Source organism: Syngnathoides biaculeatus, chromosome 11 (genome assembly GCF_019802595.1).
Source record: "Syngnathoides biaculeatus isolate LvHL_M chromosome 11, ASM1980259v1, whole genome shotgun sequence".
Lineage (NCBI taxonomy): Eukaryota > Metazoa > Chordata > Actinopteri > Syngnathiformes > Syngnathidae > Syngnathoides > Syngnathoides biaculeatus.
The window spans coordinates 20,498,754-20,522,158 of record NC_084650.1 but is presented as its reverse complement, the minus strand read 5'-3'; the positions used below and the strand labels follow the sequence as shown (position 1 = coordinate 20,522,158).

The following is a 23,405-nucleotide window of genomic DNA, read 5'->3' as shown; positions in this document are numbered from 1 at the left end:
AGAAGTCAACAAGAAGGAGTGTGAGCTTGAGGCGAGATGGCCAAAGTGAACAGAATAAAATAAAATGGAACAATAATATTTCACCCAACATTTTGACCTAACTCCTGTTTAATCAAGAATTAAAGGTCATAAGACACAGGGATATATAAATCTGTGCTATAACTTTCATGACTTGAGATTAATCAGAAGTGACATTTTACAGTAAACCGTGTGCAAATGAAGCATAACAATCAATTATTACACCTGAAGTTTCATTTTCTTTGGAAACTATTATTATGCTCTTGTCATGGCATGACTAATTCCACTCAAGAAGAGAGGTGTCACTTTCGTATGATTGTACATGATTGTTTGCGACTTATTTGTTGACGCATGCTTTGCGAGTTTTGAGAACAGTCACTCATAACAAATGTGTTTCATTCGCCCAAAGTTTTTAAAAGTCTTACTGGACTGATTTACGATGCTGTATACTGTAGATTGAATGATTTGTCCAGTTTATCAGTATTTTAAGTATATCAAGGTCTGCTGACGGCGGCACGGTGGGTCAGCTGGTAAAGTGTTGGCCTCACAGTTCTGAGGTCCTGGGTTCAATCCCGGACCCACCTGTGTGGAGTTTGCATGTTCTCCCTGTGCCTGCGTGGGTTTTCTCCGGGTACTCCGGTTTCCTCCCACATCTCAAAAACATGCAACATTAATTGGACACTGTAAATTGCCCCTAGGTGTGATTGTGAGTGCGACTGTTTGTCTCGATGTGCCCTGCAGTTGGCTGGCAACCAGTTCAGGGTGTACCCCGCCTCCTGCCTGTTGACAGCTGGGATGGGCTCCAGCAGTCCCTGCAACCTTCGTGAGGATAAGTGGCTAAGAAAATGGATGCATGGATGGATGGATGGATGGAAGGTCTGCTGATGTGACTAATGGTTGTTACAAAAAAAAAAAAAAACAGCCAAGAGAAGGTCCTTTCACAAGTCCACAAATTGTGAAGTGCTTTTGAGTCACTGAAAATGGTGGTAGTACAACGGCTGCAATTCATAAAGAGTAAAAACCATGTATTTGTAATTTTTTTTCACTTAAAGCTTTACTTCAATTTTTAAATTTTTCCATTACTGGCAACCAGTTCTGGGTGTACCCCGCCTCCTGCCTGATGACAGCTGGGACAGGCTTCGGCACTCCTGCGACCCTTGTGAGTATAAGCGGCTCAGATAATGGATGCCTTGTATGTATGTTTTACATTGCCAAAACTACACAGAAACGTAGTTTTTGTGGTGATTTAGCATTTTACCCTGAGTCTGCGCTCATAAGTGGTGTAGTTAGTCTTGCTCTGCTCCTTCCTCTGCCGCCATTCGATGAGGCTGGGGGCGTGGTCACCGGGCAGGCTGATGTTACAGCGGCTGGCGGTTGGGCTGACTCCACCGCCAACACCTCCCGGGAGGAAGGGCTCCGTGCTGAGGGAGAGCTCCATCCCGCTGGCCAGCGACACAAAGAAGGAGCCATCGGCGTTGACTTTGTAAGAACTCTGCGCATGGTCTGTGTGTCGATTGATGGGTGTGAAACCACACGCATGCGCACAAACACACACACAAACCACATGTACGCAATGGAAATGTGCAGCAACAAAGAGAATGAAAGAGATCGGTTTGTGTTTCTCATTTAACAACAACAAACTTGATATAGGGAAAAAAAAAAGAAGTTGAAGCCACAGTCCATATCATGAATTAAGGGGTGCTTGAAAACTGTGTAGGAGAAGAAAGCAAAAAAAAAATCTGGTCAAAAACAAAAAGTATGTTCCATGTGGTGTTGATGGGTGTGACAGTATTTCACACATTTGGCAGTTTCTCGGAAAGCAATCTTATCCACAAAATCTTTTAGAACTTCTCAGTCTGCACAGACTACTCAAGCTCGTTGTCACATTTGCCTCCTTTTCAAAACACAATGATCTGATAAATGCTATAATAATAATAAACCCATAAAGGAGCAAGTAAATTGGGTTGACACTTCTATCCCTCATGAAACATTTTGTACGTGTCAGTGCCTCAGAGGGGCTGACGGTTTCAAGAACTAAAGGATGGGGGGAGCAGTCTATCTCTTCCAAAGAAGATTCCTCATTCTGGAAATACCTTCATGCATGTATTTGCAAAAAAAAAAAAAAAAGTCCTCCCAAGATGTCCATGAACTCTCATGTTCTCCCATTTCCAATTCTACCTTCAATCATTTTTCCTGCGGTCATAAAAACAACTCCAATGGCGTCTGCCCTTTTAAAGAGCAAACCTCTAAATAGTATCTTTCTTTAACACTTACATGCGGTACTACTCATTTTCCATGCACACAGAGTAACTATGATCTCTTTGAGCAATTTGGAACTGGGCTAGGATTATTTCCGTTATAATTGTCAAAGTGTGAACAACAAATCTCTTCAAAATGTATTGAGAGCTTGTTTGACATTTAATGGTTGATTAAAGGGAGTTTGTAGTTTAAAAAAAAACACTTTTTTTCATGTATAACTGTCTTTGGGCCATATCATTAAAAAAATATCCCTCTCTTTTCCCATCCGTCCAATTTAATTTGAATTCTTATTATTATTTTATAACTGACTCTGAACAAACAGCACTAGCCAGTCAGTGACTCACACGCACTACAACCTCAAGCAAAACAAGATGGCGACGGGAGTTGCGAAGCTGAAGCCCACCTAAAAATTTCTCCAGATCCTTCCAAGTTTGGTAGAATGCTTATGGTGAAGTTTTAATGTCATAAACCCTTTTCAACTGATGTTTAGCAGGCCTAAAATAAAATTAGCTCTCAATTTGTGCTCATTTGTGCTGATTTTGACGGGGGAATCCAGTGCTTTGCATGAACAGTGTATCCAATAAGTCATGTAATTTGTACCCTATTTTGATAATGTGATGTTAAATCCTCTCTCATTTAATAGTGTTTTGAGAAGATTTTTAGCGAGAAGTACGAATTTTTCAGGTGGTGAGGGAAGACATCAGGGCAGTTGGGGTTAGAGAGGAAGATGCAGGAGATAGGCTAAGATGGAAAAAGATGACACGCTGTGGCGACCCCTAACGGGACAAGCCGGAAGGAAAAGAAGAAGACGAATTTTTCAGGGGCGCTGCAATTTTCGGGAGTCACATGCTCTACGTGGGCATATGTGACGTGTACCGTGCCATTCCAAACGCTGGATTACATGGGACACCATGATGCCCAACATCCTCTACCTGTAAACTCGGCTCGCGGCCCGCCGCCGGAGCTCAATCCTCAGACTCCGCGTGATTCCTGTCCGAAGAACCATCCACGGCTGCTGGGAGCTTCAGGGGGCCTTTGTTTACCCACTTATGTCGCGCATAGGCCTCTGAGTAGTCAGACTCTGCGTCATTCCACCGAAGAACAATCCGAATATTCAACATTAATTACAGCCACAGGTTCAAATCTGTATGGAAGTATTCCTCAGTCTTCCCGATCAACCGATACTGCTATTTCTTCATCAGATGATGATAAATCAGAGAAATCAGCACTGGGCATAATGGTGTCCCATGTAATCGAGCGTTTCGAATGGCACGGTACACATCACATACACCCAGGTATATCATGACTCGCGAAAATGGCAGGCCCCTGAAAATCCGTCATTGTCGATAAAAATCTTATCAAAACACTATTAAATGAGAGAGGATTTAACATCACATTGTCAAAATAGGGTACACATTATGTGACCTATTGGATACACTGTTCATGCAAAGCATTCGATTTCCATTTTAAAGGGGATGAAAAAAGTCACCGCGATTGGACAGGATCGAAGTCGGTTACAAGAAATTACCAAATCTTGCTCATGCCCATCTCCCTGCAGAGATAGGACAAACACGGGCTTGGCATGCGCTAGTCACCAAAATATTGCCAATAATGCTGAATCCAAAATACATTTTGAGCAAACATGGGTCAGATTGGGCTTGGAAAAGCCCCAGTGTACACTAGCTTTGTGTATAAATATTGATGACTGAATGAATTGAGGTGGCACGGTGAGCCAACTGGCTAGAGTGTTGGCCTCACACTTCTGAGCACTGGGGTTCAAATCCCGGCCCCGCCTGTGTGGGGTTTGCACGTGTTCCACGTGCCTGCACGGGTTTTCACTGGGCACCCCGGTTTACTCCTACATCCCTAAAACATGCATTCATTGGATGCTCTAAATTGCCCCAAGGTGTGATTTTGGATGTGAATGGCTGCTTGTTTCTACATGCCCTGTGATTGGCTGACACCCAGTTGAGGGTGTGCCCTGCCTCCTGCCCAAAGATAGCTGGGATAGGCTCCAGCACTCCCGCGACCATTTTGAGGATACGTAGCATGGGAAAAGAATGAATTAAATGTATTTTAGATCAATAAAAGGCATCAAATTTCAGATTGGAAAAAAACAAACAAAGGTTTTCTTGCTGGCAAATGTCAAATCTAAGAAAATTTGACCATGACAATATACAAGGAAGAAAAAGTTCCGATTAAATGCATGTAAATTTATTTTTAAAGAGAGATAAATCCTCCTTCAGTGCTGTGTTACTCAAAACAATGAAAGAGTAGAGAAGGAGTGAGCAAAAACAAAGCTATTGAAAGCTAAAAAAAAAAACAACCACATTTTTGCTGTTTGCCCATCATAAATGTTTAAACATCATTTATAACTTCGCAGGCTCCCTTTCTTACAGAGCTATGAATGTTTGGTCGACCCCCCCGGTGACACATAAATGTTTTTGCAGGATATTAGTGGAGAAGATGAGGGCAGAGACATGAGGGTGATTCTATGATCTTTCATGTGTCAGTCATAAATATGGAAACATTACATCTGTGGCCCCAATATTTGGTTTCATGTCAGCTACTCCATTTTCTTACAGTTCAGCAATTTTGGCACCGATGTGAAAAATATTCTTCTTCCAGCCTGTGGGCACAGAATTCAATGACTTTATACCTCGTTTGAATGTGTAGATAGTGTCACTGGCAGACAGGTTCGTACTGGTGACAAAGTTCTCTCGGTTGGATGCTTCAACCTCAACCCGAGACCAGCGCTCCAGGTTGCCTTGGAAACCGCGCACATCACCAGTCGGGAGGGTGATGTTGGTCACGCGTCCTTCGTTGTTGTACCTGCAAGGATAAACACAAAGCTGATGATGGACAAACGTGCACAGAATGTGCCAGTTGGACAAATTAAACACACACATGCTGTGTATACACACAATAACGTCACGTTTACACACATACGAGTGTCAGCTTTGATTCATATATGCAATTATCCAGCTGTGAGACGGTAAATAATTCAGACAGATGTGTGTGCGTACTTTATCTGTTAAACTGAACCCATAAAATATCAAGGCACTGCAGAGAAGTGCAGGTATGAGACTGTTCTCAAGCAGAATGTTCATGTGTCCACATTTTACTGTATTTATATACTGTCTTTGGCAATATTCATTTTTACTTCTCTACATTTCAGAAAGAAAATGTATATGTCCTGTCTCCTTTCTTTGGTTTTGTATTGACGAACTCGACAAACCATTCTTGATATACTGTATGAACAAATAAGTGCTGTTCAACTTGGTTTAATAAAATGCAGCTTGATAAAATGATGACCATTCTGTGAAACCTCAGTGTGGATGCGTTTTTTTTTGGTTGTGACATCAGTAGGAGGACATAATGAAAATGAGATCCAGGTAATCTGGAAAGGCCATAATCTCCCATGTGTGTAAATCCCTTGTTTAAGCACCTGTGTTTGAGCATTTTTCATTTCACCACATTCTCCCAACCTGATACAGCGACCACAGAGAGGTGATCCTGGAATCTATACTTTTCCTGAGTCTTGTGAATGTCAGACATGGAAAAGCTCAAGTACATACAATTGAAATTTTAAAGTAATTTACATCAGCAGAAGTGTGTTTGGCAAAGCGGAATGCTCTGACTGGCAGCTCCAGTTGCACTTTGTAGGAGAGCATTTTTTTTTTTCTTTCAATCCAAATACTGTTCTTATGCAAACCTGGAGGTCCAGCAATAGTAAAGGTTGTACCTACTACCGTGCTCTTGGAACTTTATCAGTCCCCAATCTTTTTGCACCACGGACCAGTTACACTAATACATATTTTGATACAACACTATAGAAATAAATGAAAACTAAATAAACATAGCATATTACCATGACTGCAGTCATTTTAATATGTGGCTGCCCTGTAATTTTTTTCTTCAATGCGCTAGTCCTCTCTTAAAAACTCAAAACGCTTGTCGTTTAATGCCACCCGTGAACATTAAAACAGAATCTATTTTCAGAGTTGTGGGTGACAATTGTGAAAAAAGGGCAAAAAAATAAATGTCCACCATTAAATATCCCAACCGACATGCTGGAATGGCTTACTCACGGTGTCGCTTTGATCAACTCAATAAAATGTGATTTTCTTCAGTCTCTCTGAGCGGCCACGCATGGTGGTTGGGGAACTTGCTCTACAGTAAATTATTGAAATTATCAGCAGTGGTCAGAGGGTGACTGGTCTGGCTAGAGAACTGAGTCTTCATCTTAATACAGAGAGTTACCATATTTTCCACACTATAAGGGACAACTAAAAGCCTTTAATTTTCTCAAAAGCCGACGATGCGCCCTATAATTGGGTGCGCCTTATATAAGGATCAGTATTGAGCCTTTAGTGCAGCTCCATCTAATGGATGCATAACATAACCCCAGCCTCTACTGTAGCATCTATTCTATGCACCTTAGAATGCGGTGAGGCTTATAATGTGGTGCGTCTTATATATGAAAAAAAGTTTTAATATAGGCCATGCATTGAACGTGTGGCTTGTAATGCGGTGCGCTTTATAGTGCAGAAAATACGGTAGTTGTTCATCAATATTGTAATACTGCATAAAAATACAGTGAAATAAAATAAAACCAGGAAAATGTAACCAAAAAAAAAAACCTAAAAGTGGCTGTATAAATACATTTGATAGCTTTCTGGATGTTTCTTTTACAATATTATGAGGATGCGTGGCATATATTGTACTTGCATCTAAACTTCAAGTGCAATATGGTGTTACACCTTCCTGAGGTGCTTGACTTACTAGAGCTTCTGAAGCGTGTAAGAGGAAAGGTGCTTAAGTTGACGGGAGAATGCTGTCAAGGCCACATTTCACAGGGAATGTCCACATTTTAGTATTGCTCCACTGAGAGAGAGAATCTGCCGTGAAGTTGCATTAATGTGCCAGGGAGAAACGTGTGCAACTCTGTGCCATTTCCCTCTTAGATACATGGGAGAATATGGCTGTAAGTGTTCATGTGGGTGGGCTGGTTGCATGTCTCTCCCTGCCCTGAGGGGATCCGATGCCAGTGTCAAGTGAGTGGCAGGCTAACTTGACTTGTTACCTAGCGCATATATCTTTCGTGGAGGCCGCTTGTGACATAATTCAGGATTAGCTTTCACATTTAATTTTGAAAGGCTCTCACACATACGAATTACTGAAAGTTTCTCATAAACACAAGTCAAATGCGCTATTATGTATTTCCGAGAGTATTTGCTCTCCTAAGCACTACTCAAACGCACTCATGAAAAGTTTTCAAATGCTGTTATAAACATGAGTCAAACACTCTCAGATGAACTATTGCAAGTCTTGCTCTCATAAACAAAAGTCAAACACATTCACACAAGATGCTAGAAACATTCCCGTCCACATGTCGATCAGCTTGCAATGTTTGTCAGTTATGCTCACACGTCAATAGCGTAAATCTCAATGTAGTTAGGTAGTTCAATTAAAAAAGTGAAAGGAAACTCATTTTCGTGATGCCCTACACACACAGTACAATGCAATCAATACAAGAGATAAAGTAACGTGAGGAGAAAAAAAGTGTAGAACTTACGCATACACAGTGGTCCAACTGTTCTCATCGCTCTTGGTTGCTAGGAGACCGGTATTACCATGGTAAATGATGTGAGCGACATCGTGACCTTGTGCGGACACCTTCCTCAGTGTTCCACTGTTACTAAGAGACAACCGGTACACCTGTCCACCAGGTAATGTCAGCCAGATTGGCACACCATGAGCGTCCCTCTTCACCTGGAGTCCATGAGCATCACGGCCAGCCACTGCAGACAGCAGGCCATCTCTACCATAAGAGAAGTTGTACAGGTAGTGGCCGGTGATCAGGTGCTTTGTGTACAGGTGGGAGCCATTCTGTTTGTGGACAAAGAGAAAAAAACCTTTGGTCACATTAGCATTTCTATTTCCTATCATGCAAAAACTAGCTATAAGTCTTTCTCAAGTAAAAAACAAACGAAAAAAAAAAACAACAACACTTATTACTGTGATAAATAGGTCAAATTAAAAATAAACCAAATATAAATTTACAACTAAACTACCTGAACAATGTTAATTTTTGTTGTTGTTGTCATGTTGTCGTATGTAGTATGTTGTAGTAACTTTAAAGGTCAACTGAAATGTAAAGCTTGATTTTAGTATGTTTTTAATGAAAAAAAAGGCAGCCGGAATGAACCCATCCGATTTTTCACCGCACGTCATGATGTTGTTGTATATGGAATGAAAATCCTCGAGGCATTCGAAGCAGGAAGTGATGTTTTTTACAGACGTGACATAGGCGGGTTCGTGTGTTTATACCAGTTTTACCAGCAGGAAATTAACTGTTTTTTCCTTCATGTTATCCAAAATGCCGTCTCATATTGCTGGATATTGCTCGAACACTCGGGAGGATGGATTCACTCTTCACACTTTTCCAAAACACCCGGTTCGTTGTGAAAAAGGACGAGAGCTTTGTGGGTCCTAAATGACAGGTAGGTGTGTATAGAGCAATGAACAAAAATAGTTGGGTGGGGGGGACGACGTAATCTTCTCATTAGTAACAAAAGATCCATGCCATAATAACTTAATAAAGTATGTAAATCAGGGGTGCTAATGTGTCGATGTGTGCGGCCGTGGCATTGTTCGTCGCATGCTGGTGCGGAGGTGAATCGGCCTGTTTGGCCACGTGCGGGAGGAGAAAGGAGCCCCCCCCCCACCGGCCAGTTACTTCGCCCGGCATTGGTCCTCCTGAGTACGCTACATACTGTCATACATACTGTCTATTGTTAGTTAGAAGTGATCCGCATATCATGTAAATATGGCTCGAAACGATAGGGTAATATTGCTCCGGTCACTTCAATCGATTGTGAGATGTTTTCTTCTTCGAAAACAGCTTCCATGTCAGAAGAGGTGACGGAAAAATCCCAAAATCTCTGTTGTTCCTCTCCCATAGCAGGTGGCACAGCGTCTTCTGAATGGCGACTGTAAATGACGTTGCAGGCAATATGGCTGCCAGTGGGATGTCGAGTGAGACTTCCGTAACTTTGCGCATGAATGATACTCTTTTTTCGCATAGACATTGAAGTGAATAATATTATATGTAATTTTCATAATAATATCTATTTTACAATGTATATAGGCATGTCAGTTGAACTTTAAGGTCCCGCATTTGGCTATTTCGACCATCATGGAGTAACTCTCTAACATGGACTTTGTATAAAAGTGTTGATTTTGTCTCCTCTGACAGCTACGTGTGTTTGCAGGAGGTAAGGGGCTGTCCAAATTCTGAGGGCCATTTTCCCCTTACGCACTCCTTCAAACAAAGTGGTGAGGAGAAGGGGGAGGACAAAGGTGGACAGCTCAGGGGCAGAAATGGGACTGACCCAAAGTGTGCTTTGTTGAATCCATATGTTGACAACCCTTTTGTCTTCTATTAGCCCCAGAAGTTACCCTCAAGAGCATGATGATGGGCTTCCTATTGAGTCCGCATTGATATTTATTTATGTTCATATTCTTTATATCTGTATGTCAGTATTTATTTATTTATTTATTATATAACATGATAAAAATAATGGTCGCACAATATTGGGAGTGGTTATTGTTTTTTTTTTTTTACTGAAGTGTTACTCCTTTAGATGAACTTGATTGAAGTTGACACATTGGCACGACTGGGATTGTTTTATTTCATAGAGCGCTGATTCTGCAGCTCTCTGTGTGCAGATGACATCAGTACCGCTCTATAAAAATGTTGCAATGAATAAACAGGACAATTAAAATCCATTTTATTTCCTACAGTACATAAGAGTTAAATATGTTACTGTAACTGTATTACAGTCAGGCTATCTTTATTGCATCACTCAATGCGAAAACTACTGTCATCATTTGCAATTAACTACACATTTATTTCATGTTTTATTTGCCTCATAAATATAAGAGGAGGTTAAAAGCTAAGTCCTTAAAAGTGCTTTAATACAATTGTATAACAATATAAATACCTAAAATGTTTCCTGAGCAGGGAGGAATTTCTTTTGCCTGTGAATTAGCTGTATTCATCAGGGTTGCTAGGCAACAGAAGTGGGGCTCTATGACACAGGCGTAAAAGCAGGAATCGGCGGGGGCATACAGGAAAGCCACAATTTTACACGCCTGACTCATTGCGTTATTGCTCTGCATTTGCAGCCCCCCACACAGAGATTGCAGCTCTCTTAGAACAATTTGTGTCCACATTAAGAACAAACTTAAAACAGCAAATTCATTTTCCTTTTGTGAAAACTTCCTCGGTGCATTGAAAGCAACTGGACTGTTGTGGTTCTCTTAGAAGACATTTCGCCTTTCATCCAAGCAGGCATCATCAGTTCATGCACAAGCTTGGCTAGGACAACTCAAATATTTACAGGTATATGCCAAGGCCATGCCCCAAACGGCAAATGCTATTATTATTTTGGAATGCAAAACAATAGTCATTAAGATGTCACTGCATCGTCAGTGCTAAATTTCGTATTAACTCGCTTGTTAATATTGCATTAAAAAAATATTGTGGAGCTGCCCCAAGGCAAAAAGCAGATGTGATTTTATTTATCTGTTGGAGGAGTAACTATTGAGTCTCTTTATAATGGACGATTGGAAGAAACACGCACACTCACATATATTTGCTATAATGTACGTAGGTGTCTTTGTCAGCCACCTCTTCTGCGTAGAGATGTTTTTTTTACACCTTTATGTATTTATATAAAGCCTCTTTCGCACTCCTCTTTCAATCCAGAAAATCTTTTTCAATTGATGCTGTTATAAAGGCCTGAAATGCTCACGTTTATGTCTTAGACATTAACAACAGGGTATTTAATTGGGGGTGGGGGTGTCAACCCTACTGAGGGTCTCATTCTTATCAAAGGAGAATGCTTTATAATCAGAAACATTCTCTCTATGGCACTTTTTGTGGTCAAAAAGAAGTAACAGCTTTTTTATGGAAAACCTTTCTTTACATATGATTTTTGGTTGGAAGAAAGCAGAAAGTCTGAGCAAACCATACCAAGAAATATGTTTTCAAATAGGCGAGAAAACATGTAAACTATCAATGTTCTTACACCATTATGATTATTATTATGTTTGGGCCCCAAAACTTTTTGATGATTTTACAATTGTATGTTATTGTCACCTCAATATCATTAAAAAAAAAACAAAACAAAAACAACCAAACAAACCAGAAAAACAAAACAAGTGTGAGAAAAATATTGTTAATACTGATATGTTTTATACACTAAAAAAGTCTGGGGTCAAAATGACCCTCAAAACAAGCAACAAATACAACAACAGTAAATTCTGTTTACTCAGTTATCCCCATTAAATTATCATGTTATGAAATATTATGGGGGAAAAGTGTGAAACATGCAGTGTATTGGGAGATTTTAAACATTGGATGGGGCAAAACTAAGGTTAAGCACTATAAACATAACCTATAAAAGTATAAAAATAAAGGATTTTTAAAAAAATGGATGCACAATTGCATTAATGCTAGCCTTGCTGTATTGACAAAATTAGGGACTATATACCTGGCTAAAGAGGTAGAGCTCCTGGTCCAACGGGGAGCTGATCTCCACCAGTCCAGCTGGGCCAGGCTGAGGCTGGTTGGGGCTTACAGCCCGTATGCGGATGTTTCCTAGATCAGCGATGTAGAGTGTGCCATTGGGACCCACGGCCAGAGAGGAGGGGGCTTTGAGACGAGCATCACGCGCGTAGCCTCCGTCACCTTAGAAAAGACACAATTTGTGAGTAGCACGATGTCAGACTGAGTTCTAAACCACGGCCAGAAATGTTACTTTTGAGAACCAAACATCCAATCAAGTTAGCAAACAAGATTTCATGGTCCGTCTATTGCAGGACTTGGGACTCCAAAAGCTACTTAATGTTCTGGATTGATCGATCCATCATCCAGCCATCCATCCATCCATTCATCCATCTTCTTAGCCACTTATCCTCACAAGGTTCACAGGAGTGCTGGAGCTTATCCCAGCTGTCAACGGGCAGGAGGCGGGGTACCCCCTGAACTGGTTGGCAGCCAATCGCATGACACATAGAGACAAACAGCCGCAGTCATAATCACACCTAGGGGTAATTTAGAGTGTCCAATTAATGTTGGATGTTTTTGGGATGTGGGAAGAAACGGGAGTGCCCAGAGAACATGCAAACTCCACAAAGGCGGGTCCGGGATCGAACCCGGGACATCCGCACTGTGAGGCCAACGCTTTCCATCTGATCCACCGTGCCACCACCGCCTTCATGGATCATATCAGCGTGATACTGACTGAATGCTATCACATGTTGTGGTAGGAAACCAGCATAAGCGGTCGGTGAAGCCCTTTAAATGTCAGCGCCAGGAAGAAAAGGACCTCTGGTGGTTCAGTGCAGCCACCGAGATGGGGGTTTACCATTTAATAGCAGAAAATAAACATATGCAGCTTTCTTTACACGTATTTTGTGGGTGCATGCTGACGTTCAGAGACTATGTGAGTGTTTGTGTTGAGGACATGGAAACGGAAAACCTCTGAAGAGTGTAATCATCAGTTAACAGCAAGACATGATTGAAAATATGCAAAGCAAAGCTCAAGAAAAAAAGGACCGGTTCCAGTCCATTGGCTTGTAGCATGGCGGAGACGTCCCTTTTCTTTGAAAAGGGAGGGAAAAAATTGACAGCTTTTTATGTGTTGAATTAAATGATAAAATCACATCCTCTGACACTTACAATCGAAATCTTGGCCTAACTGACAAAAAAAAAACATCTGCTTATTTGTTTGGTCCTTTTCTCAACCTTGTATTAGATTTCCGGTTCCCTCCAATGATGTGCCAACCAGTTGAAAACCTTCATCTGCAATACCGGAACAGCTTTTCGTTCGTCAGCCATAAAATGATTGGCTCTTAAAGGCTTTTCTAATGAGGGTTTCTACTGATATTTAGGTTTGTAAAGGACATAGCAATGTAAATCTTAAAAAAAAAATAAAAAAAAAAACAAGCATCTCAAAAACACAGGTACACTTATATAAGCAAGAGATATTCAATTTGAACACACCCTTCAATTTCCCGTTTCACTTCCGAGCATACATAAAGGTCATTGTCATTGCTCAAAGACGAACTTCCACTAAAGTTAATTGAATTAGAACGGCTGAGCAAAGACAGGCAAATTATAAAATGGACAAAAGAGAGGAGGTTCTCATTGATAATCAGTGGAAAATAGGCAGAGAGATGTAATCACTCCTTTAAGACCACTTGATGACTTCAATTACAGCTTGTCATCAAGCTTGTAAGATGTAATGTATTTCCAAAGCAGGCTAAGAGTTCATTTCAAGTGCAGATACGTGTTGTTCTTAGCACTATAATTATATGAGACATAAAATAAGATTAATCACTATCATAATATCATCATCATTATATTATTATGTCATTATCGTATTACTATTATAATCATTTCGCTGTTCACATCACAGATATGTGACTGCCTTGTTTTTGTGCGCAAATTGACAGACCACCTACCAGAGAAGCAGTCACAGTTGGGGTCTATCTTGCAGTCACAGTCCGTAGGAGCACCAGAGATGACCGATATCTCCCCGTTGGTTGACACCTGTAATGTGTTCAAAAGTCTGGTTCAAACATGGCAACAAAACAACCCAATACTGATGGTAATATCAACTTCTTCTTTCGGCTTGTCCCATTAGGGGTCGCCACAGCGTGTCATCTTTTTCCATCTAAGCCTATCCCGTGCATCCTCCTCTCTAATACCCACTGTCCTCATGTCCTCCCTCACAACATCCATCAACCTTTTCTTTTGCCTGGCAGCTCCATCCTCAGCAGCCTTCTACCAACATATTCACTCTCTCGCCTCTGAACATGTCCCAACCATCGAAGTCTGCTCTCTCTCACCTTGTCTCCAAAACATCCAACTTTGGTAATATGTCCAGTGAATAAAATAAGTATTGGAACACCATGCGATATTGAAAGTTCTCCCACTGAGAAATCATGGAGGGGTCTGATATTTTCATCGTAGGTTCATGTCCACGGTAAAACAGGTAATCTAAAAAGAAAAATCCTGAAATCACAGTATATGATTTTTCTAACGATTTATTTGTGTGATACAGATGCAAATAAGGATTTGAACACCTGAGAAAACCAATGTTAATATTTGGTACAGTAGCCTTTGTTTGCAATCACAGAGGTCAAACGCTTCCTGTAGCTGTTCACCAGGTTTGCACACACTGCAGGAGGGATTTTGGGCCACTCCTCCACACAGATCTTCTCTAGATCAGACAGATTTCTGGGCTGTCGCTGAGAACCACGGAGTTTCAGCTCCCTCCAAAGATTTCCTATTGGGTTTTGGTCTGGAGACTGGCTGGGGCATGCCAAAACCTTGACATGCTTCTTACAGACCCACTTCTTGGTTTTCCTGGCTGTGCGCTTTGGGTCATTGTCATGTTGAAAGACCCAGCCACGACCAATCTTCAATGCTCCGACTGAGGGAAAGAGGTTGTTCCCCAAAATCTCACAATACATGGCCGTGGTCATCCTCTCCTTAATACACTGCAGTTTTCCTGTCCCATCTGCAGAAAAACATCCCCAAAGCATAATGCTATCACCCCCATGCTTCCCAGTAGGGATGGTGTTCTTGGGATGGAACTCATTTGTCTTCCTCCAAACACGGTTAGTGGAATTATGACCAAAAAGTTCCATTTTGGTCTCATCTGACCACAAAGCAATTCATTAGCAAACTTAAAATGTGCCTTGACATGTGCTGGTTTAAGCAGGGGAACCTTCCGTGCCATGCATGATTTCAAACCATGACACCAATAGTCACCTTGGAATGGTGGTCCCAGGTCTTTTTAGGTCATTCATCATGTCCTGTCGTGTAGACCTGGGCTGATTCCTCACCTTTCTAAGGATCATTGAGACCCCACGAGGTGATATCTTGCATGGGGCTCCAGTCCGATTGAGACTGACCATCATGTTTAGCTTCTTCCATTTCCTAATGATTGCTCCAACAGTGGACCTTTTTTCATCAAGCTGCAAGGCAATTTCTCCGTGGCTCTTTCCAGTCGTGTGGAGTTATACAATTTTGTCTCTGGTGTCTTTGGACAGCTCTTTGGTCTTGGCCATGTTACTAGTTTTAGTCTAACTAATTGTTTGGGATCGAGAGGTGTCTTTATGCAGCTAACGACCTCACACAGGTGGATCTGATTCAGGATAATACATGGAGTAGAGGTGGACTTTTAAAGGCGGACTAACAGGTCTTTGAGGGTCAGAATTCTAGCTGATAGGTGTTCAAATACTTATTTGCAGCTGTATCACACAAACAAATCATTTAAATATCATACATTGTGATTTCTGGAATTTTCTTTTCAGATTATCTCTCTCACAGTGGACCTGGACCTACGGTGAAAATTTCAGACCCCTCCATGATTTCCAAGTGAGAGAAGTTGCAATATCGCAGGGTGTTCAAATACTTATTTTCTTTACTCTGTAATTGTGTTAGATAATGGATATTTTTTTTTCTGGAAGTACTTGTATGCATTAATATAAATCACACAATTATTAAGCAGCCCGTGTGCTCATCAACACCCTCCTCTAGAAAAGTAATAAAATAACATAAATACACACTAAGAATGCTAAGGTGTTTATACTAAACATGGTACCTTTGGGAATCTAGAAATTACACCCAAGGATGGACTTATGCGAATCCACGTTTGTCTTCCAGAGGTGTGTCTCGAGTCAATTCAAATGTTGTCGTAATCTGGGTTTTCACCAAATTGTTTAAAGTAATGACGGTAATTTTGCAATGCATGAAAATACATTTCTGACTTTGAAGAAAGCAATGTAAATTTGACTCCAAAAATCTCATCATTCTCTTGGCATTTAGGAAATAGATATAATTTTGGTCATCTCAATCTACCTAAAACAGAAGTTTAGTTTGATTTCATGTTTGAGAGCGAGAAACAAAAGTGTCTTCTTTTCATACAGCGTGCGTAAACATGGGGTTTTAACTGAGGGAATAAAACAAATACACTGATCATATATAAATAGGCACGTTTGCTATTACGTACATTTGGCGCTTGATTTAGGCCTGATTTCATTCCAGCAGGTGTTGCATTCAAAGAGACACTGCTGATTTTAAATGTCTTATGACTTGACTATGAACAAAGCATCAAAACTATGCCCTCGACATGGAACAAGAGCTGGCAATTGATCCTTGTCACGCTTCGCTCGCTGTGGGTTCCGTCAGTGTGCTGAGAAGGAAAAAAAAAACATCTTGTGATCGTACAGAGTCGTGCGTCTGTGTGGGAGACAAAGGAAGAGATTTGCTTGAGCTCCAAAAATGGTTTCAACCAGCTGAGGTATTAGTTGTTGCACGTTGCATCAAATTTCACCTGCCATTACTATACTGTCGAATTATAACAAGTTATAACACCGACACCATCGAACGAGAGCCAATGTGAATAATCTACAGAATATTTCACCATTAGAAAGGTAGTTAAGGTTATTTCGTTGACAGTAATCATCAGTAGTAGTAGTAACACTTCAAAGTAGTTTCAAATATCAATTGTCTTTTCTGGCTTCCTCCCACATTCCAAAGATTTGAGGGTTAGGTTTGAGACTTGCTAGCAACCAATCCAACATCCTTTTGCCAAACGTTAGCAGGGATTGCCACTTCACTTATGACCCTAAAGAGAACAAGCACAAATGAAAACGAAAGGATTTTTGAAGTCACCTTTACTGACGAACTCTACAGAGAGGGGTTTTGAATATATTTTAAACATTTATGCCTCTATGATGATAGAATTGATGTTTTTGTTTTGTTCTTGTATTGGTCTTAATTAGATGGCCCTGATGAACCAGCCAAAGACTGTACAGATTTAGTAGATCAGCACATTTGCATTTTCACTCAGCAGGTCCTATTTGCCATGGTGTATATCTTATTTTGCATGCATTCATTTTATAAAACACTCATGATGACATTACTTCATTCCAAAATGCCTTCAAAGAATCGAGCATCCATGAACTGTTGAGGTCTTATAGTTAAATGTGACAAGAGATGAATTCAGACCAGAAATTGTGTGAAGTGACTGACTCAATCTACTCACCTCACATCCTGTAAACACAACAATTAATGAAAGCGGTTAAAGGTGCCCCTGTATAAAGGTGGTTGATGTTTGACCCTGACATTGACTATTTCTCCTTCCATTGTTTCCTTTAAGCGAAAAACATTTATATTGGAGGGAAACAACTGATTTATGATGATTTGGCCGAATGGATGGACAGATAGATGTGGAAGGAGCAGCAATTCAAGGTCTGAATGAGAGCGAGTCCAAGGTGCATGCTGTTTATTGGCCCCCAAAAAACGATGAAAAGAAATTATCAAGATGTGTGAAAGGCAACGGAAGCAACAGTATTTATTGCGTGATCTATACTGGCAGATGTTTTCCACCACAAAGATACCTCAAGCCTTTTCACTGCTCGACTCAGTACCGTGTGACTATTGATTGAACCCAGCGGTCTGAATTGTTGTTTGTGCTGGTGCTTGACTTTTAGGAAATGTTAGGATGTAACAAAGCTAAATTAGAGCAGAAGCTTTAAAATTAAAATAAAATAAAATGAAAGACTGGATTGTTTTTCTTTTTCTTTTTTAGCTTTATGACTTCTTAGTATGAGCACAATAGCAATATTTTAGATTAGAAACGTGTAAAAGAAATCTGGTAGTATTCCATAAGAGGAGTGTAAAAGCATCCGAAATGTAAATCAACTGTTTGATTGATGAAGCAACCTGCTGAATTCGATTGATGCGCCTCTCATCAGTCTCGGCGATGAACAGGGTGCCCAAGTGTGACACGGCGATGGCTTTGGCAGCTTCCAAAGTGGCCCGAACTGCAGCTCTGCTCATTAAATGGTGGTCAATACCTGGCACCTGACAGTGGATGGGACGCCCCGCGACAATACGCACTTGAAGCGTCTCTGACACCTAAAAACATACACGTTCACGTGTTAGCCATAAAAAGGAGGAGTACGTCCTGTATAATTTTTACTCTGTGATACAATGACATTAAAATCAATACGATTCATTATCCATGCATACGTGATTCCCCTTCTAAGACCTAAATGTCCATGTTTTGGTACCTGAACAGAAACATCTTCAAATTGGGAACTTGTACAAATGTTATGGGAACACAAAACATTCTTGATACTTTTCAAACTTCCTTTTGAATGCTGTTAGCGCTGTACCATAATAAATACCCACCTGTATGGCATGTACAGTATCATGTTTTAAATGTTCGCACCAGGTCCAGATTATCTTGATTAAACATATGGTGGTTAATTAATTTTAGTGTCCATGGGTCGAATCGAGAACGGGTTGAGTTATACAGACTTTGGAGTACCAGCGCAAAAGAATGTAAATTTTCCAAGATTTTCCAAGCAACTCTGCTGCTGCAATGGTTATGGCATTTGCTTTTAAATTGCTTGATTATGTTATAAAATTATTGATTTACCTTATTAGGATGGTGCTGATGGTTGTGATGTTACAAAGGTATTACACACCTGAAGACTACTTCAGAGACAAGCAAGTACAACGCATTCATGTTATGGTTTTGGAAGCTCGAAGACATTCACAACCGCATTTCCAGGCCTGTTGACATTTTACCGTGACAATTTTGCATGATATTTATTTCAAGATCATCTTGTCAATCCACCTTGGGCTGACATGTTTTGGAATCAAAGTGGGCGACAAATAAACGACAACTCTATATCATTTTTTCTTCAGCGGGGAGCAGGAATTTCACTTCATTGTACGTTACTGGTATCACTCACTGAAAACAGAAAAAAGTGACAGCACGACAGTTTGAAAGAAATAATTCATGTTTTCCTCTGCAGCAAACAGAATACGTCTTTCCCAGAAAATCACAAAGATGCAGAGGAAAGAGGTGTAGAATACAGTGCATTCACTCACTGATTGTTCGCTCTGTATACTACGTGTGTGTGTGCGTGTTTGCACATGCACAGATACGTGTGTGTGTACCTGCGTGTCTTTACCTGTAACACAATGTTGTTGTCCAAGATGTAGAGGGAGTTGTCCAAAGGGTTAATAGCCAAGTCTGTTGGCCACTCTAGACGCACCTGCATAAGCATGCACAGTAGATACAGTCTATGTTTGTATATTTATAGATGAACACAACAGCCTCGGCAGTGGTAGTGACCCTCAAGCGTCAGTTACAGGTGATAGGAATAATATCTGCTTAATAACATAGCATCAGGCCACCTGGCCCTTCCCGCTGATGCAAAGGTCAGCGTCAGGCAGGGAGCATTCCCTGTGTTTATTCAACAGCCACAACAGCTCGCTTCGGCGGCGATCCAAATGTCAGCCAATAACTATGATCGCCGCGTTCTGAAATAGTGCACCCTGCTTGGTAACACTGTGTGGGTCAAACACAGACAAACCTACATCGGAGCCACCCACATGCCCATGCAAACACACAGTAAAACATAAACTGGGGTCTTTGTCTGTGGAGATTTTTCAGTGGGATGGAGAGAGGTGATTGATGACTGCGGAGATGGATTGGTAAATAAATGGTTCATATTAAATTGCCGCTGACGTGTCCAATTATAGGCTCTGTCAAATGAGAAAGAAGAGGTTTCAGTCTGAAATCCCATTTTAATGGGGAGAGAAATGAATCAAGCGAGGCTCATCCTGTCTTGAGACAAAAGAGGACACACGGCAGATATCTGCGCAGGAAACTGAACTTTTCAGTGATGGCAGACAATTGCCGCTGCATACTGCATACAGAGTCTGGCTTGAAAAAAAAAAAAATCTGTCAAATGACCTCAAAACTCGGTCAAAATATTTTAGGGTTGAAATGAAAAAGTCAGTGTCACCCACTGTTGAACAGATTTGTTCAGAACAAAGTCTTGACCACCTAACGAGGCAGACATGGAACTTTTTTTTTTTTGACATATGATACGGTGACTGATTTTTAGATGAGCCATATTCAAAGACAAGCCTTTGAAGTACTGCAAACTACAGGCAACTGGAACTTTTAAAAACAGCACACCAGTTCTGTTTCATGAGATCTATGGACGCAGAAATTCAAGTTTGTCCCCTTATATTCAAAAGATGACTATTCATCTTCTTAGCCATCTTGGCCACTAGAAGACATCCACCCATCGATTTTCTGAGCCGCTCAGAAATCTATTATCTGTGATCTCCTTCCTAGCCAATTTTACATCATCATCGTTTCTTATAAATATACATTTTGATCTTTTGTGTTGCATTTGAAGGGAATGAGAGGAGTTGCTTCCATTGGACTGCACTGAAGTCGACAGTGAACATGCCCACAGCAGCGCAGACGGCCCACTTTTAATCGCACTAATACACGCTGGTCCACAAAATTACCAGCACTGTGTTTAACCCGCCCCCTTGCAGAGTTACACTCGGCACATCGCTGGATTAACGCCACACTTGAAAATAGAGCTCAAAGTGTTTTAATTCAAAAGTCAGTTTGACTTTGCACTAAAACTCGTGCCAACAATCTGCTGTTTATTTGGCATAAATTAGCGTGGTTGTGTTTGTCAAGTCAAACAGCTACACAAGTTTTGATCAATATTGCTGCCAGTTTGAGGTCAGTGCAGTTTACAAGAGCAAACACAGATGGAGGATGATGACGGTCAGATGTGCTGCAGAGGATGATGACTAACAGGAGGATTGAGCTGGCCTCTTTAAAGACATGCAATGGCATCTCTGGAGAGTAACCTGGCTTGAACAGTCATACCCAGTGTCATGCACACATTCAGGCACTTACAACTGACTGCGTGTGTCTGTGTGTGTCTGTGTGTGTGTTTGTGCGGAGATCGCACTTCATCTATTATTCATCTGCAGCTCTAATAGGCCTGACATACGTCAGCAGTGTGATCTGAAGGCTGGCTGATCAAATTAGTTGCCTTTGGTCTACACCAGATACCGTCACACACGCACACACACACACACGCACACACACACACACACACATCCCCAAGCACGCACATGCACACACTCACGCCCACTTCTACACACTTTAGTAAAGTCATAAAACATTACATTGGGGGAACGTTGAGCTATTTAAAACGATGCAGGGAAATCAAAGGCAAAAATATGTTGTCTTTCTCATTGGAATACTTTAATTATAGTTATTTGTCCTCACGTTTGTTCATACTAAAACAGCACACATGATGATGAAGTACGTGTTAAAATCTCATCTACAAGCACATTTGGGGCCACTATATAAAGCCACAGTTATGAACAATGGACATTTATTTTAAGAAGTCAGAATATTACATATTACTGGTATAAACTACATTACAAATTGCAATTTTCCAAGAGCAAAGTTTTCTTTTCATTGTAATTTGAACAAGTGAAAATTAAAAAAAAATCTTTAGAGCTGCAATATTGTTATAGGACAATATCATAGAACAGCTGAGTTGTTGAAAATGACATTTGGAGTATAACCGTAAAGAGCTTACCTGGCTGATGTCCATGCGTGCATCACAGCTCAGGGGTTGCGTTGACATCAGGCCATTGGAGCCTATCACAGTGGACAGCAAACCCCTTTCATTTATCTTCTGAATGGTGGTGCCATCGACAAAGTAGACGACACCCTCTTTATCCACCGCAATACCTGGTGGGTGAGAAGAGAGGCAAAAATTACCTTTAAAGATGAGAATAGAGGTGAATGAGAATAAGAGAAGGTGAGAGGGAGCGCCAGGCAGGAGCGACTGAGGCAAGATAGGAAAAGCCAAGAGACGATGGGACTTCGGAGCAGCATCCAATTCAGTTAGAAATTCAGCTCAGCTAGTGACTGCCTTATCAAACGCATTGCACTGCAGAAATGTAATTATATTTCCATCCCAGAGACCACTAAAGGGATTAGAACAATACAACTGGAGGAAGAGCTGATTTGTCACATTAGATGCGAGCAGGATGCCGCAGTGAACTTTTGACATTTGGTGCCTGCAAATTTACATTATAAATGTTCAGCCATGATGTATCCACACATGTTGTCCTCACAACGTCTATAAAGACAAATGCGTGTGTGCCTGTGTGTGTGTATGTGTTTTGCGATGAGCAGCGTACACTTGAACTCTCCTTGCAGCAGGAAGTGGCTAGAGCGAGGCACTTTGAGGTATTAAAGGTCAGGGCAGGCTATGAATCATCTGTAATGGATGAGGAGCGACCTCCCCCCAAGCCTCGCCCGCCCCTCCCCCCCTTATCTCATCTTCATACAGAAAATGGGCCCTTTGACTCAACTCCTCAGCAATACTCCACGACTCAACCCTCACCTCTCATTCTGCGACAATCAGCCATTATTCAGTTCCTTGGTGGCGTCCCCGATGTACGCTTCCCTCTCCTGAGCCGTTTAAAAATACATTTGGTTGATGGTTTATCATTAAGTTATGGCAAGTGTTTATCCATATCCCTTTATCACACTCGTGCGTCAAAGGACTTCACAGAGGCATTGTATATTTAGATTGAATGAAGGTAAAATCAGTCAGAGGAAGGACCGTGCAAAACAATGAATGATAAAAAAAAAAATCATGTGTAAGTCACCACAGTGAATCTGAAAGTCTGCCACTCCTGAATGAAGAAAAAAAATACGTCAAAAAAAAAATCACAGGAAATAGAGCCTGTATTTCATAAGATAGTCTAAACAAAAAAAAATAACAACAAAACCTGTGAGTTCCAGTCCTCTTAGTGGATTTGAAGTAATTCTGGACTTTAGTGGTGTCAAAATGTCTTGCACCCATTCCTTCCATCTTAGTTTACCACGATGATGAAACAAAATATTGAACCTCTTTATCTACTATATCTTTTTATTTTGCTTGGCTCATTGCCCCAGATTTATTTTTTCGATTTGCTGTTGCTACCAACATTCAATAATAAAAGAGGTTTGAATTATAAGACCCACACATCGGGTTGTAAAAGTGACTGACTTCCAATTCTGCAAATAGCCTCCTCATGCCAGTTATTTACCACTGTGTGACGGGTCTCTGTTGGCCTAATCCACACTACTAATACCGTATGAGGGAAATAATAAATTCTTCATTGTACATGCATA

General features: G+C 40.9%; 1 protein-coding gene across 1 annotated transcript in view; it reads right to left on the bottom strand.

The window, feature by feature from the left end:
• Positions 1-23,405, bottom strand: part of tenm1 (teneurin transmembrane protein 1) — a 138,925-nt gene that overhangs the window by 18,580 nt on the left and 96,940 nt on the right. Inside the window, exons 21-28 of the mRNA XM_061834623.1 lie at positions 21,814-21,968; positions 19,354-19,437; positions 18,092-18,286; positions 13,816-13,903; positions 11,841-12,037; positions 7,856-8,169; positions 4,937-5,109; positions 1,277-1,521 (exon numbers count right to left, since the gene is read on the bottom strand). Of these exons, the coding sequence (XP_061690607.1) occupies positions 1,277-1,521; positions 4,937-5,109; positions 7,856-8,169; positions 11,841-12,037; positions 13,816-13,903; positions 18,092-18,286; positions 19,354-19,437; positions 21,814-21,968 (1,451 nt within the window). The remainder of the gene's footprint in view (positions 1-1,276; positions 1,522-4,936; positions 5,110-7,855; positions 8,170-11,840; positions 12,038-13,815; positions 13,904-18,091; positions 18,287-19,353; positions 19,438-21,813; positions 21,969-23,405) is intronic.